Raw genomic sequence first — 15,204 nt, 5'->3', positions numbered from 1 at the left:
GAGCTGCTACTATGAATCGATGAGTTGTCAACTATTGAATTATTTGCCAACTTTTTTTATATTCGATTAATCAGTTTAAGTCATTTTTTTTAAGAAAAAGAAATCAAATTCTATGATTCTAACTTCTTAAATGTTTAACCTTCAGTGTTGTAAAAAGTACCCAAAATTCATACTTTACAACAATTAACAGATCTGATGTTAATATTTTTTTAATTTTTTTTTTCTGATTGCTGATACAATAAATGTATATAAAAATGCACTAATTTGGCTCTGAAATATTCAAACTTGTACTTAAGTATAGTACTTGAGTAAATGTACTTTGTTCTGTTCCCTCACTGTTGACATTTTAACTATTTTATGACATTTTATAGACCAAACAATATATTGGTTGATTGAGAAAATAATCAACATATTAATCAGCAATGAAAATAATCCTTTGTTACAGCCCTAATTATGACATCATCATCATTTGTTTAGGCTGTAATCTACATGATTGTTTGCTTTTTAACAGTATCTTTTGCTTTGTGTGTGTTTCTGTCAGCCATGTCCAAAGCAGCAGTGAAGATCTCTGCAGACCTGCTGAGTAACCCACTGTGTGAGCAGGACCAGGCCTTCCTGGAGTCCATGACTGCTTTAGATACATCCATGAGAAGGATGGACGCATTCAACCAGGAGAAGGTCAGACTTAATCCCACAGCCCTTCACACTTTGAATTTTGAATGTGTTTATCTCACTCTTATGCTGTCTTTCTCTGCTTTGTTTTCTTGGCACTTGCCATTGGCACTGATACCATCAGATTGGTATCGGGGGAAATGTCTTTCCTCAGACATACAAAGTAGGAAATTAAACGAGTTTTTGTTGAAAATGCATGTTTTCATATTTGTCAATATTGTGCAGCCGGTGGACTAAAAACTATCCGTATGTCTTTCCTTCTGCTGTTTTTGAAAAGCATCTGTGGCATCATCCTCTATAAGCTCAAGCTACTGGTTATCAGCTGTGAAAATTGATGCATTTGTGACTCACTGGTGTCTAAAATAACTCGTACAATGGAAAGGCCTTTCCTCAACAGGAAAATATGTCCCACCACGAAATTCGCAGAAGTAACTCTATTCGCAGCTTGTGTAGTGAGCTTATTGAAACAAAAATTTGGCAGTTCAACATTGTTTTTTACATCAATAGTTCACCACACCTCTTATTGTCTATAAAGGTTACAGCGAAAAGTTTTTTTCCTCCTTCATGCAACTTCGAGCAACTTTAATCAGCTGGAAATAATAATACTTAATAGTTAATATCTCAAATCCCTCCTGCAGACAGACCCAAACTGGCGCTACCATCCATAGAGCTTAGTAGCTAGTGTGGCTAAAACATTGTCCACCTATGTTTCCAGTCTTGTTGCACAGTTTGTGTTTGTATCTTGATGTTTAGAGTACTTGTGGATTTGGAGTGCGTTTCTCGTAATCTTTGTGCTTTTTACTCTTGTATGTTTTGTCCCAAGGGGCAACTGTAGATGGGCAGATATTTCTTTCCAGAACTGTAAACAATACAGCATACTCTTGCCTCGCTCGCTTGCTTCACAGCTGTGAAGATCTCTTCTTGGCTGTCAGGCCTTTTCAGATTATTTGCCGGTTGCACTTCAGGTTTTTGATTAGAATCATCGCCAAAGGTAGTTATAATGTGAATCATAGTGGCACCGCATGTGTGCATCCTCAAGGCACTACACTGTGAAGGGTAGACTTTTAAAGAGGAAAAAATACAGGAGAACACAGGAGATCACACTAAGGCATATACCGATTGACTTTTTTCCATCTGTGTTTTCTTGACTCATTGCCCTGCTGTTAGGTGTTCTGTGCTTTTCACATTTGTTGCCATAAAAATATTCCCCTTTCTTTTCACATTTAGCTGTGTATCAGAATGATTTCAAAACCTTTCACGCAACTATGATCTCACAAGGTGAAGAAAAATGAATACCTTTCTTAAAAAGTCATTTTTTTTCTTTTACTCCATGGTTAGATTGTAGTTCAGTATCTCGGGAGTAGCACACCATCTGGATTTGTACATATAAGCGGACATGATTTGTATTTTCTGCGAAATCTCATGAACTGGACTCTGGTCTCTGTAGAAGATCAAACCAAAACTTTTTTCCCAAGAAATGTGAGTGAAGCGGTCCAGTCCATTCTGCAACCCAAAAAACTCTCATAAAATGTCCTCTTAGCATTAAAACTAACTGCATCAAAGGAAATGTATTGTTAATATAAGTAGCATATAATATCAATCTAAGTTGTGAAATACATTTGTATTTTCGTCATGTCAAAACGCCCTTTCTCCTTGGTTATAAAAGTGACTTAACTGTCACACAGATGAGAAGAAAATTATTTTCTTAAATATAGAATATGCTAAACGTGTAAGGTGGAGTTTAAGCAACTATTCTATGGTCGTCACTTCTCTTTCTGTATTTTCTTCTTCAGCTTTGACATACCAGTCTTTCAGACTGGCTGTGCTCACAGCTCATCAAATTTTACAGGAGCAATTTTGAGTGACTAGACAAAGTAGAATGTGGGTTGGACGGAGCGTGTGGGTTTGTGACCCGGGGTGCGTATGTTCCAGGACTTGGCTTGGTCGAGTGCCCAGGAGAGCACTCCTGCCAGTTAGACTGTTTTCACTATATAGTAACTTCTACGTTCATCTGATTTTATACAATATCAGATTTGGAGACTGTTACAGCATCAAAGTTTCCCTGTTTACCTTTTGTCTCCTGGCTAAAATTGTAATCTTGGAGTTCAGGCCATCACTTGATCCTGCTTAAGCTTCTCCTCGGCACCTTAATCAACTCAGTCATCTGTCATTTTTTTATGTGATTTGTGTTTTCACACTTGAAGCAGTCTCTGGTAGCAAAAGGAACTGTTTATCTATAGTTGTGATTCTATTTTCTGGCTCCATGTGTAGTTTTCCTGTTTGGCTGTGTGACTGGGATGTGTTTGACAGTGATTCAGCTAGGCAGCGCAGTTTTTCACATGTGGAGGACAACAGTCACATACTGTATTGACGTGGTTGTGTTCTTTTTTAAACACACTTTCATCCAGAGTGGATTTTGACAGCTAGGTCACACCTGATTTTCTCTGCACTTCTTTCAGTCTTACTAAATAAAAATCCTCGCCTTAACACGATGTTCAGTTCCAGGTTTGGGCAGGGCTGTGTGGCTTCTTTTTTGTAGAGTGGCTTCAAGTGAGCTAAAGGCAAAATAGTGATTGTGAGCACTTTTTGGTCAGTCTGCTATGTGGAACATCACCTCAGGTTTGCTAGGTGTTTAAAATCTAGCACAGCTCACTCGAACACTACTCGAGCTTCTCCCTTCAAGCTGACTGTTGATTCTGACGGCAACAACAGCAAACCCTATTGCTCCAGCAAAACAGACACAAAAGCATCCACCCTTTGCTCTTCTCCGTGTTGAGACGAGATGTTCTGCCTCAGGGCCCGCAAGTGAGAGAGCCAGCAGATAAAACGTGCAGCGATAATGAAGGCAGCAGTGGCCCAGGTCTGTGTGTTTATTTCTGGGGCTGAGGAGGGCGCACAGCCCCGCCGGCACACTGCTGCCGAAGCTGAGCCCCAGTGTAGATGGCGGCAGCGCAGTAGAGGATGCTCCGTTTGGAGGGATATTGATTTCCTCTGCGATCTGTGTGTATTTTTGGGAGGCCTGTGTGCCAGGATGGCCTCTGCCCCGTGACTCACTGATGGAGACTACTGCTTGAGCGTCGGCCTCAGGCTCTGCAGGGCCTCCAAGGAATAGCTCTGCCCCCCCTCTCTGTGGGAAGGGGCAGAGGGTAGAGGGCACCAGCATGCTTAAGCAAATCTGCCGCTGTTGTTCTCCCTCCTCGCTGCATGCTCTCACCTTAGAAGCAGCGGCGCAGCTCAAGTCCGGGAGGGGGGGGATGGTGTGAATATGTAAAACAAAGAAAATGTGAATTCCCATGTACTTATTTGTTATTGGTTCTCTGTTTTCCCTCAAACCACAATCAACCATTTTGTACTTGGAAATGTGCCGGTGTGAAGCAGTGAGTGTTGCTGTATGTTCTCATAGATGGTCAGGGCATTTTTACAAAGCACAGCTGCGATCTCGCTTCCTTGTTGTTGTGTGATTGACTGTCCTTCCAATAGCGAGTGAACATATGATTAGCGGAGCTGCTCACTGTTCTCATGCAGCTGTCACTTCACATCTCCCTGCTTTAAAATTCTTCTTCAGCATTTACTCTTCACTTGACTCGATCGCCTGGTTAACTTAGCTTCCTGTCACGCTCGAAGATCCAGTAGTAACAGTCATTTTGAATCTGCAATGTAAATGACGCTGGAAACTTTATTAATTGTGCGCCAACTTCTGTCGATGAGACTTGGTGCCGGGGCTGGAGGCCCCGAGATGAGATGTTCGTTTACTTCCATTTAACACCCCCCTTCCCCTCCTTCCCTCCCCTGTCGGTTCTGGCAACCAGAAGGAGAATGCAGGAAAAATATAAACTGTTATTGTTGTTAAAATGTTTGTTTGCAAAGAACTTTCATCTTGTAAGGCAGCCCACCCTCCACAGGATTTGAAATCAGTTGGGTTTTGCTTTCATGTCCGTCCCCTGACAGTTCCATCCTTTTGTATCGCAAGCTCAATGAATATTCAGGGGTTTCTCCTCGGGGCTTGTGTACAATAAAAGAGTCAACGTCACGAAAGTTTCTTTGCAAGCCCCCCCTCGCCTTTTTTTTCTTGAGTGCTCTGTTTGAAATATACACAAATGTTGATGTTTATGCAGTGGCATTACTTAGCAGCTAATGAATGAGAGATGTAGAAGCTATTTTGTTCCGACTTCAGTTTAGATGTAACTCAATTTGACAATGAATAACAATTTGTAATGTTGCTTCCCTTGATATAGTGGTGCTCATTGCTTATGTTAACAGTTGTTCTTTATATTACAGGTCAACCAGATCCAGAAGACTGTTATCGATCCTCTGAAAAAGTAGGTTCCTGTCTTGTTTTCTCATACTTTTGAATTTATTTTGTTCCTGCTATATTTTAGGGGTCAACCTTAAATGTCTTCTTCATACCATACAAGGGCCAAACAGTTGTTTGCTGATAAGTTTAAAATTTGTTTGGAGCAGTAGAGTGGTACATTTTTCTATAGTAAGTCCATATGGTGAATTTAAATGTATAACAAAATCACAGGAAAGTACTGTAAAGGCAGTTAAATTCAGTTTCTGAGGCTTAATGTTCCTGATGTGGTAAATCCATATGACACTGGGCAGATTAAGTCCAGTGCCCTGTAACATTTTTATTGTTTGACCCACAGTGGTAGTGCAGGACCACAGGAAGGCCTGCAGTGTAGTAATACAGATTGTAAAACTGAACTAGGGAGTGAGCAGTGCTGCTGTGGCGGTAGAATGTCTGGAAGAAAGTTTATTTGGTTTTCATTCCTAATACTCGCCCCCATTTGTGCAGGCTGTGAGTGCTATTCCATTCCTTAAGCCTCACTTTTTCAAACATGCACACACACATACACATACTGTACACACGCACATGCAAAGCAGAGGTACTGTAGGGAGTGGTTGGACTATCCCACCCGTCTTCCGGAGAGCTTGTTAAGGTTTTGCTTCCTCCTCTTGGCTCCTCCCAGGAGATTAAACATATGAGAGAGCATGTGCATGTGTTTCTATTGCAAGTTTATATTGAACCCCATGTGACTGTTGGTTCATTTTTCAAAATAACCAGTGTGAAAAGATTTCTCCATAAAACATGAAAAGGTTGGGTCAGTGTCTGTCTGTCTGTGTGAGTGCGTGTGTGCGTGTGTGCGTGTGTGCGTGTGTGTGTGTGTGTGTGTGTGTTAAGCCCTTTCCTCCTCGTGTGCTCTGGTGGCGGAGCAATGACAGGATGGAATGGTTCTAATTTCCTCTTCCTGGTGGGCGGCAGGCGGACGTGTGGGCAGGCTCAGAATATGGCAAAGGGCCCAGCTTCCTGGGCCCAGAGCCGATGATTGGTTGAGGAGGAGAACTGTCTCAGGACACTGCACACACTCACACAAACATCAACCCCGTTTTTGGAGGGGGCGCTGTCTTACAAAGATGGTATTTTAGACCATAAAGTTAGGCATTTACATGAGTCTGAAATAGAGCAGAGGAAGTTTTGAAGCTAAGCTAAGCCGACCTCTTTATCAACTTTTTCCCTCCTTAAAAACACAGCACTATTAGTTATTAGTATAGCAAAGTGTGCTCTATAGAAAACTGAGACACAAAAGCTACTATACTTTAAAGCTTCCATTAAGATTCCATTAGTCCATCACTAATGAATATTTTTCATTGTTCACTTAATCTTAAAATCCTCTATTGGTGATCTTGTGTCATCATTAAGAGTTGAAAAGGAGAATGTTAATGTTAATGGAAGACCTTGAATGGTGTGTGTGTGTGTGTGTGTGTGTGTGTGTGTGTGTGTGTGTGTGTGTGTGTGTGTGTGTGTGTGTGTGTGTGTGTGTGTGTGTGTGTGTGTGTGTGTGTGTGTGTGTGTGTGTGTGTGTGTGCCTGCTATTTCAAATTTTGGCATCCATCCTTAATACTTGGTGTAGTAAAATGTACAGTAAAAAAAACAAAATAGAGGCAGCCCCCCTACCTCAGCCCCCCTCCACCCCAGTGTCTGTTTCTCTCTCTAAGGATTTCATCCACTCAGCGGGGTCACAGGATGACATCACTGTGTTTGTGCGAGGGGAGTGGAGTGCGTGGGCATTGAGGCATTTGTGTTATCTCTGCCTGCTAACCTAGCCCTCACTGCTCCGTTGCTCTTTTGGGTGAGACAGAAGTTGAGCCTGTTTTGAGACCTCTGCCCTCAACTGAGCACTGACTGGTGAAGCCACGTTCACCCCTCTCAATCAGAGGAAGACTCTGCCCCTGGAGCAGGTTGTGAGGCCTGGAGCTGACGGGACTATTTGGCTTTAGCTTTGAGGCTAAAGCAGTTTTTTCTGGGTGGGGGGCTGGGATTTAATTTGATCTGATTTTGTTGTAGAATCATCACAATAGAAGTTCTAATTTTTTTGTACCCAGGATGTTTGAATTTTTGTTTGTTTTTCTCCGTCTTATCTGGTATATCCTGTATCCAGGCTGCGTGAGTTGTTGATCAACAAAACACAAGGCATGTTGCAGCAGATCAAACTCTGCTCCTCTTGCTGAGACAAAAGAGGTTCTGCTGGCATGTACGTCACACACTCAAGTTCCCATGGCCCACTGCTCTTAAACCATTTATACAACAGGTGGTGGTTATTTTACATTCACAGGAAGCATATTTTAACAAAACTTGCCACGTGATGTAACCCTCTCTGACACTCTTGGAAGTGGTAATTTGCGCATAAACAATTCTCTTTGCTATATTTTTAGTGGTGAGTGGTGAGTTATGTGATGGTGATAGTCAAGAGGGACAGCTAGCCTGCTAGACTGAGGGTGTCTAGACCAGACTTGGGCTTGGCTGACGGGTCAGACTGGCCCGTCTGTGGATTGGCAGCTGCTCATAAACACACTCTCTGGTCCAGATGCTATTTCCATCCAGCCTGTTCACCACACCCGGACCTGTCACATGGACAGTGGTGTGCCCTTGGCCCCTGTGCAGCCCTCAACCTCATAGGACCTCATTCAGTCAAGACTGCAGACCACAGATGCAGACCTAGCCAACTGACCGGTAGTTGTCCAGCCAAGGCCGGGACATCGAGGGAAAAGTCCAGTGCCTGGATGGTTTTAAACCAAACTATCATTACAAATTATGTTTAGTCACCTTCAACCAGGGCCAGTGGTGCATATCATGTGTGGGAGCCTTTGACACAGCTGAGTCACAATAACTTCTGACCTCAGAGTGGCTTGAATATAACAGCAAGACATCATGGAAAGGACAGGAATGGGTTAAGAAGCAATTGGCTTTGTGTCTAGCTCTTCCTCCTCCTTCAGCGTCAGGAGAGCAGTGGCCCTTGGGTCTCTCAGTGTGCTGAAACATAGTAGTTCCTGCCAGTGTTGTCCCACTTTAGAGCACAAACAGCAGGCCTGCAATGTGTCATGAGGAAATTACACCATGCTGTCAGGTGAAGTGCGCTGTTGAAAACGCGATCAGCCTGAAAGCTGGTTAACTGCTGCGTTGTCATCAGCCAATAGGATCGTGCTGGAGAGCAGTCATGCCTAGAGGGCAGTTACATAATCCCTTGGCACTTCAAGTATGTGTACACTGGAACAGATAGTAGACTTGAGGATCGGCATCCACCCCTGCCATAAACTGGGCCAAAGTGGTATTTTATAAATAGCGGTAGAGCGTGGGCCGCGGGGCTGGGCTGAGCTGAGCTCCGTGATGTCACTCAAACGCTATAAGACCACTCCTTGCTTAACTTCCTGTAGTAAACAATCCCTGCTTGTCTGAGAGTGAGCGCCAGTTCGCATCACTTTCTACTTCCCCACCCCTCCCCTCCCTCCTGCCCTCTGGTAAGGTGCACAGGCGCTGCCGTAATCTAGGATTTCACAATCAGTCCACAGGTTCTCAGTGGTTCCCTCATCTGCTGCACAGAGCAGGGCAGGGGTTGGCATGGAGAGGAACGTAAATCATGAAGCCCACACATTTTGTGGCCAATAACACTAAGGGCGGAGGCGCGCATAATAAACTATTGTAGCAGTGTGCCTACACAGCTGATGAAATGCTTTAAATGAATCATTCAAAAAAAGCCATATCTCACTCTTTATTACAATTGTTTTTATACTGACTCACATGTAGCAGTCACCTGTGGCCTGCTTACTAAAAACACTGTCACTGCTTTGTGTTTACATGATGGAAACAATTTGTTTCTTAATGGTCGTCTGGTTAAGTCTACTTCACTATTCATTTGTTAATGACTGCTGGGATTTTAATAAGAGCTCATGCTGCTCTCTTATTTCCCATTCACATTTGTTGTATATCCTTTGTCTTTTAAAACTAATGAAAATGGAGCCTAACTACCTCAGTTTAAAGAAATGATGTTGGTAGAAAATACTTTAATTCTTGTAGTTTAGATGTTCATTCAGGGTTGTTAACTTTAATTTTTCATATATATATTTTTTATTTATTTAATATTATTAGATTGAATTTTTCCTCTTTACAGTTTTCCTGCTTCCCATTAAAATCAGAGACAAAACCAGTGCAACAAGTCCCAGGATGAAGCTCAGACTCCTGTTGCTAAGTTACAGATGAGTGTTTTCCTATTTTTAGTGCTGAAGACTAGGATTCTCGTTGCAAGAATATATTTTCATTTGGAATATGATAATTGTCACAAAATGGATTGTTTCATGCCATTTTGAACTACAGTAATTAGATAATAGATTAGAGGAGGCTTAATGCAGAGCTGTCCTCTGGGGTTTGAGAGTACCTCTACAATAAGATGTTGACGAGAGGGATTTTATTGATTCATAATGACTTTTATTAAGATAGGATGCGATGCCGAATGCAGGTCTACAAATTTCATAGAGCAGGGAAAGATGTTTTAATGATTTCACTAACTTTAGTTTGTCCTTGTTTTTGGGGGTTTGTTTTTTTTTTTTTTTCAGTACTCTTGCGTCTGAGTGACAGTATTTCTTGTTCACATGCATACACGCTTGTATGTGTTTTCTTTAGTGCCCTACTGGTTGTGTCAGAGTTGTCTAAGGTTGCCTGTGTTTGTTGCAGGTACAGTGGCGTCTTCCCCAGCCTGAACATGGCAGTGAAACGCCGGGAACAGGCACTGCAGGACTACAAGCGGCTGCAATCCAAAGTGGAAAAGTATGAAGAGAAAGAAAAAACCGGGCCCGTTATGGTCAAACTACATCAGGTACTGTGAGTTTAAAGCTTGCATCGCTGCACGTGCTGGTCCACTCCAGCGCTCCCTCTATCTGCAGGGGAGCAGAGTTCACTTGCTCTTACATGTTGCACGTATTGTGAATAGAGTGCAATAAGTGGAAAAAGACACAAATGCTGACTGGATATGAACAAAAATAGTTGAGCACATGCATACTGTACATGTGCGCTCCTTCACCCACGCAAGCTACCAGGCTCTCAAGTAGTGCCTTTTCAAACAGGCACTGCTGCACATCTACAGGCACGTAATTGAGAATTGTAGACACACACACACACACACACACACACACACACACACACACACACACACACACCATGAGGCCACTACAGAAGCGCACACATTCACAGATAGCGCTGCAGTGTTGCCTATGCTATTGCCTCTAACACATCCTCACATGGCGAGCCACCCACACACATTGAGAAAAGCACTGTCAGGGGAACAAAGCCTTGAAGAGGCCCCTACATCCCTGGCCTTTGAATCCCCGCGCACTTAAGAAATGATCCTGACAAAACACTCATATGCCATTTCTACTGGCTTGTCTAAAGAAAACTAACTAATGATCAGAACATAATGCAGCAGATAAACAATATGTTGTAGTTTGAATATAGCAACTCCCCCCTTCCCCTTAATAAAAATTCTCACCCTCTCACACATATTCATTGTGCATTCCATAACTCCATGCCTACAGTAGACTACCCACTAATACATTCACACACAGATCAGTGGTGCTGGAGTCCACTCACAGCCAAGTCTGCCCACATTACCCACTCCTCCTCACTGTGGTCGTGATTACAGCCTTTTTTTCTTTTTTTTTGCACTGCTTCTCCGTGGGAATTAGGCAAATATCTTTCTGAACAATAAGAAAGGACACTAAAGATGGCTCCAGTGCTAAAAATCCTATAACTAACTTGTTTTTCTTTGCAGGTTTTGTTTTTCTCGTAATCTACATGAAGAATGTGTTGGATTATGTGTAAATTATTATGAGGGGGATGTTATGTAAAGCTAGAGCTGATAGTGACCGCTGATGACACATTCTTTTGTTTGCACCACACCCCAGGCCAGAGAGGAGCTCCGACCGGTCAGGGAAGACTTCGAGGCCAAGAACAAGCAGCTGCTGGACGAGATGCCCAAGTTCTACCACAGCCGCATCGACTACTTCCAGCCCAGCTTTGAGGCTCTCATCAGGGCGCAGGTTAGAGATCCCCATGGAGATGTGCACACAATGAGGCGCTCACGCATGCCGCACACACCCACCCCACAGTGTGTTGCTACACCCTCTGAGCGTTGGTTAAACAGTGGATAAAGTGTCTGATGGAAGGGAGTGTATAATCCTGGCAGTCTGTCTCCTTCCACGCAGTCCTAATGTGATTAACCCCCAGTGACGGCCCACACTACTGTGTTTAGCCCAGGAAGGCCTCATCTGTCTGGCTCCACTGCAGCCCTGCAAGTCATCCTCTAACCTGAAGCTTCTCTTAAAGCAGCTGGGCGTCTCAAGTTAGCGCCATCGTGTCCCCCTCCCCCACCCCAGACCTGCCTGCCCGTGTCATTTCCTCTTTGAGACAGTCGCTGGCACACTCCTAATTAGTAAACTAGATTAGGCCTAGACCTAATGACAATTATGGAGTTATATGATGTACTTTGAAGTTAAAATTAGCAAATGGAGCAATCGGCTAAAACCAACGTTACATATTCCTACAAATCTGAGCTTTTCCCTTTTTAGTATTAAATCTCATTTTTCAATTTTTCCTGACTTTGCAGGGCACAAAAGCTCTTATTAGCCACACTGGTGCTATTTTATTCTGTCCACATTATCTCTATTGATGTAGCTCACGCACATGAATGAGCATTTACACATGTTTACACACACACACACACAGCCACACGTGGGTGGCCAGAGGACCGGTGGACCTCATCCCCAGCCTTGCAGCATGTGCTCGGTTTCATCCTCCACTCCCTTCTCTCCCAGCCGCTGTTGCTGCTCAGCTCCCAGCGGCAGCAGGAAAAGGCACAAAGGCTGCCTTTGTTGTGAGCCTTGAGCTTCACAAGCACAAGTCCTTTCCAGCGACTGTCAGTAGGACACTTGGCGTGACCGGGTCCACCTGTACAGATGTTGATGAATTAAGACATTGTCTTCTTTCTCTCAGTTTTGCATTCTCTGCTGCATGTGTTCATTGTGAAAAAAGAAAAGATTACTTTCTTTGTCCTTCTTCCAGTTCATTTCCTTTGTTTCCTGAAACAGTGGTCACGCATTGTTAAGGATGCAACTTAAATTATTCATCATTTTTGTAGGCTAAGAGGTCAAAGTGTAACCACCCTGTATAAATATCAAGCAGCTGGGACTATGGTATGTTAAAATGCCCAGACAGAAGTCATGTAAATTAAAGCTCTGCTTTACCCAAAGGCTCCTTTTTGTATCGTAGGTGGCCACAGTTGTGTGCGGCTGCGTTTACTCCTCGTGGTGACTCGACTAATTGTAATAGTAGAGTGTCTCTGCTGCAGAGGGCACCCAGACACTGATCTGGTGTACATTATCATCACTGGTCATATGGGCATTTCCGATGGCCCTGTCAACAAGCCACTTTTTGGAAAAAAAATATCCGCTTTACCCCCACAAACAGCAGTAACCTGATACTTATGGCCCACTCATGTGGTTTAGGTGGCAAATATTGGTATAAACATACAAAGATCTTTCAGACTGAGCACTTAAAGAGGCTTGTACAGTGTGGTTTAGAAACTTTTTTCCCTTTTGGCTGACAGTGTGAAGTCTCCTCATGACATAGTGAGACAAATGTTATTTCTATATAAGATGAATGATTCTTAGCTTATTTCCAACTTGACCTTATTCTTTTGGGGCCCTTAGCAAGTCGGTGAGCATTTCTCCCACTGGTATCTTTGTTGGTGTCTGCCTACAATAGGACACATGTGCTATTTCAGAGAAGCCAACAATGCCCCCTTAAGAGCAAGGTATCGTATGCATCGCCGCATGAATAAATATTGAGGTGTGTGTGTGTGTGTGTGTGTGTGTGTGTGTGTGTGTGTGTGTGTGTGTGTGTGTGTGTATGTGTGTGGGTTTCAAGGGGTTGTATTTCCCAGTACTTTCATTCTCTGCCTACTCTTCTGGAGTCTTGTAATGTGATTAAAGTCTATTAATCATCAAAGCAACTCTCTAGGGAGCCTGACTCATGAACTAAGGGGAAGAAGCAGGGGTGGGAAGTGTCAAGAAAGCTTTCAGTGAACACTCTCTATCTCTTGTTCAGATTGGGAGAGAAAAGCAGGGTCACTACCCACTGAAGTGCTGGGTTTTTGGGGGCTTTGTTGGAGTTGTTTGATATCTGTGGGCTCCCTCTTCTCCTCTCGAATCACTTCTCATTAGCCGGGATGAAGAGGTATAAGACCAGCAACTTCCGACTAGTGTTTGTAAAAGCAAGGTTAGATTGAGCGAGTGGAGCAGTGTTTGGATTTTTCCTGAGAGGCATTCAAGAAAGATCTGTGGATTGACCCTGTCCAGTCTTTATCAGAGATTATTATGACAGGACTAATTTTTTTCTGCCATCACAGACACTGTTCTTTTTTCTCTTCCTGCCCCCCAGGTGGTCTATTTCACCGAAATGTACAAGATCTTCAGCGAGTTGACAGACCAGATCGACCAGGCAGGGTTAACTGATGAGCAGAGGGAGAGGGAGACCGAGGCCAAGCTCAGCGAGTTGCGTGCTCTGTCCATTGTCGCCGATGACTGAGGGAGGAAAGCCGCAAAAACGGGAAGAGCTCCTTTCATGCCGCTCTGTGAATGGATTGCACTCTTTTCAGGCTCCTTCCTTTGCACAGATCAAACGGACAGCGCCGGCCTTAACCTGATTATCAGCTTGTTTCCATGCAGCCTCATCAACCCCCCCATTCCTCTTGCACTACACTCCCATGTTTCATTCTCAGACTCTCTGCAACTCAAAGCAGCTGAAATGCCACATTAAGCCATCAGCCAAGTGCATCATTATAAGCCAATATGTTGTTTTTTTTAGTAAAGGAATCAAACAGTTCTCGTCAGGACTAATTAACAGGGTTACACTTCTTGGTTTCAGAGATGTCTATGAGCATTTGTTTCTAAAGTAGGAATTAGCAAGGACATGTTTTTATTAGTCACATTCACTTTGTTACCAACAATCTGTGCAACACAGTTTTTATCACCCAACTTTGAAATTATAAACACTACAAACTGAATGTTAATTAATGTACTACAGGTTATCAGCAAGAAAAATGTATTTCTGTATTTTGGCCTTTGCTAATTATCTCCGAGTTGAGCTGTGTGCCATGTTGTGTGAGGGCTTTTTATTGGGGTTAACAGGATGATAATTGGTAACATCACCTGTGCATAATGTGCCTACTTTGTCCCGACTGTGGATGTAACATAAACACCAACTTGTGTGAAGTGGGATTGTGCCTTTGCAGCGGTGTTGAAAGGTCGACCACTCAGGCAGCCGTTGAAGTCCAATCGCTGTCCAAAACAAAGGCTGGTGCTCCCTCTAGTGGTTAATACTGATCATGACACATAATTTCCTTTTATTCACACCATCCATCATTTGTTCTATTGTTGTAGTCTGTTTGCAAAGCAGCTCACACATTGTTGGCACTCTAGAGGAAGTCCTTTCACTTGTTTCTGGCTTTCTTAAATTTTGGACCAAATCATACTGTCATTGCACTCCTTTGTTTCCACCTTTATCAGGTACTGCCTCAGTATGATGAACAGACTGGTTAATGGGGCTAGATGGTAATGTAGACACACTGATTGCTCCTATATCATGTAAATGGGATTTTTGAGAAGAATCTGTCTATTTATTCTCTGACAGACACGTTTGATTGACTGTCTTTGTGTTCTGCAACGCAGACCGTTTGAGTTACATGTCAAAAACTGTATTAATGAAGGTGTTTTTCTAAATAGTTAATGAAGTTAAGTTGTAGCAGTGGTTTATTTTTTTTATTAACTAAGTGCATACTTAAACATTAGAGTTGGTTTTATTTAGGCTTTTAAATGTCTTAATACAATCTGTGATATGACAATGTCATCAGCTGTCATCGCAATTTATAATCAATCATGAAATAAATTAACTGTGATAACGGCAACCATGTCTACATCTGCACTGTTAACCAGATACTACTGTATTGTTGCCTACAGAGGTGTAGGTTATGTTTCAACATCGGGGGGGGGACATATTGAGCAGAGGTCAAACACCTTATTTCCTGCATTCTATTGTTTTTTTAGTGCACCGCTTTGTGCCGTTTCTCAATCTATTTATAGTGGAAATGTAATTTATGATGACAAAGAATTACATGCCAGGTAACAATTCAAAATATAACATAA

At 42.9% G+C, this 15,204-nt stretch overlaps 1 protein-coding gene across 1 annotated transcript in view; it reads left to right on the top strand.

Annotated features, from left to right (window-relative positions):
- bin3 (bridging integrator 3) overlaps positions 1–14,966 on the top strand; it is a 33,180-nt gene extending 18,214 nt beyond the window's left edge. The window contains exons 5-9 of the mRNA XM_073467039.1: positions 542–678; positions 4,951–4,991; positions 9,683–9,824; positions 10,909–11,043; positions 13,442–14,966. Coding sequence (XP_073323140.1) covers positions 542–678; positions 4,951–4,991; positions 9,683–9,824; positions 10,909–11,043; positions 13,442–13,588 — 602 coding nt within the window. The 3' untranslated portion in view covers positions 13,589–14,966. The remainder of the gene's footprint in view (positions 1–541; positions 679–4,950; positions 4,992–9,682; positions 9,825–10,908; positions 11,044–13,441) is intronic.
- The last annotated feature ends 238 nt before the right edge of the window (positions 14,967–15,204 follow it).

The sequence above is a fragment of the Pagrus major genome, chromosome 5, assembly GCF_040436345.1.
Source record: "Pagrus major chromosome 5, Pma_NU_1.0".
In the NCBI taxonomy this organism is placed as follows: Eukaryota; Metazoa; Chordata; class Actinopteri; order Spariformes; family Sparidae; genus Pagrus; species Pagrus major.
The sequence above is the reverse complement of the archived record's forward strand: the minus strand, read 5'-3'. Positions and strand labels throughout refer to the sequence as shown.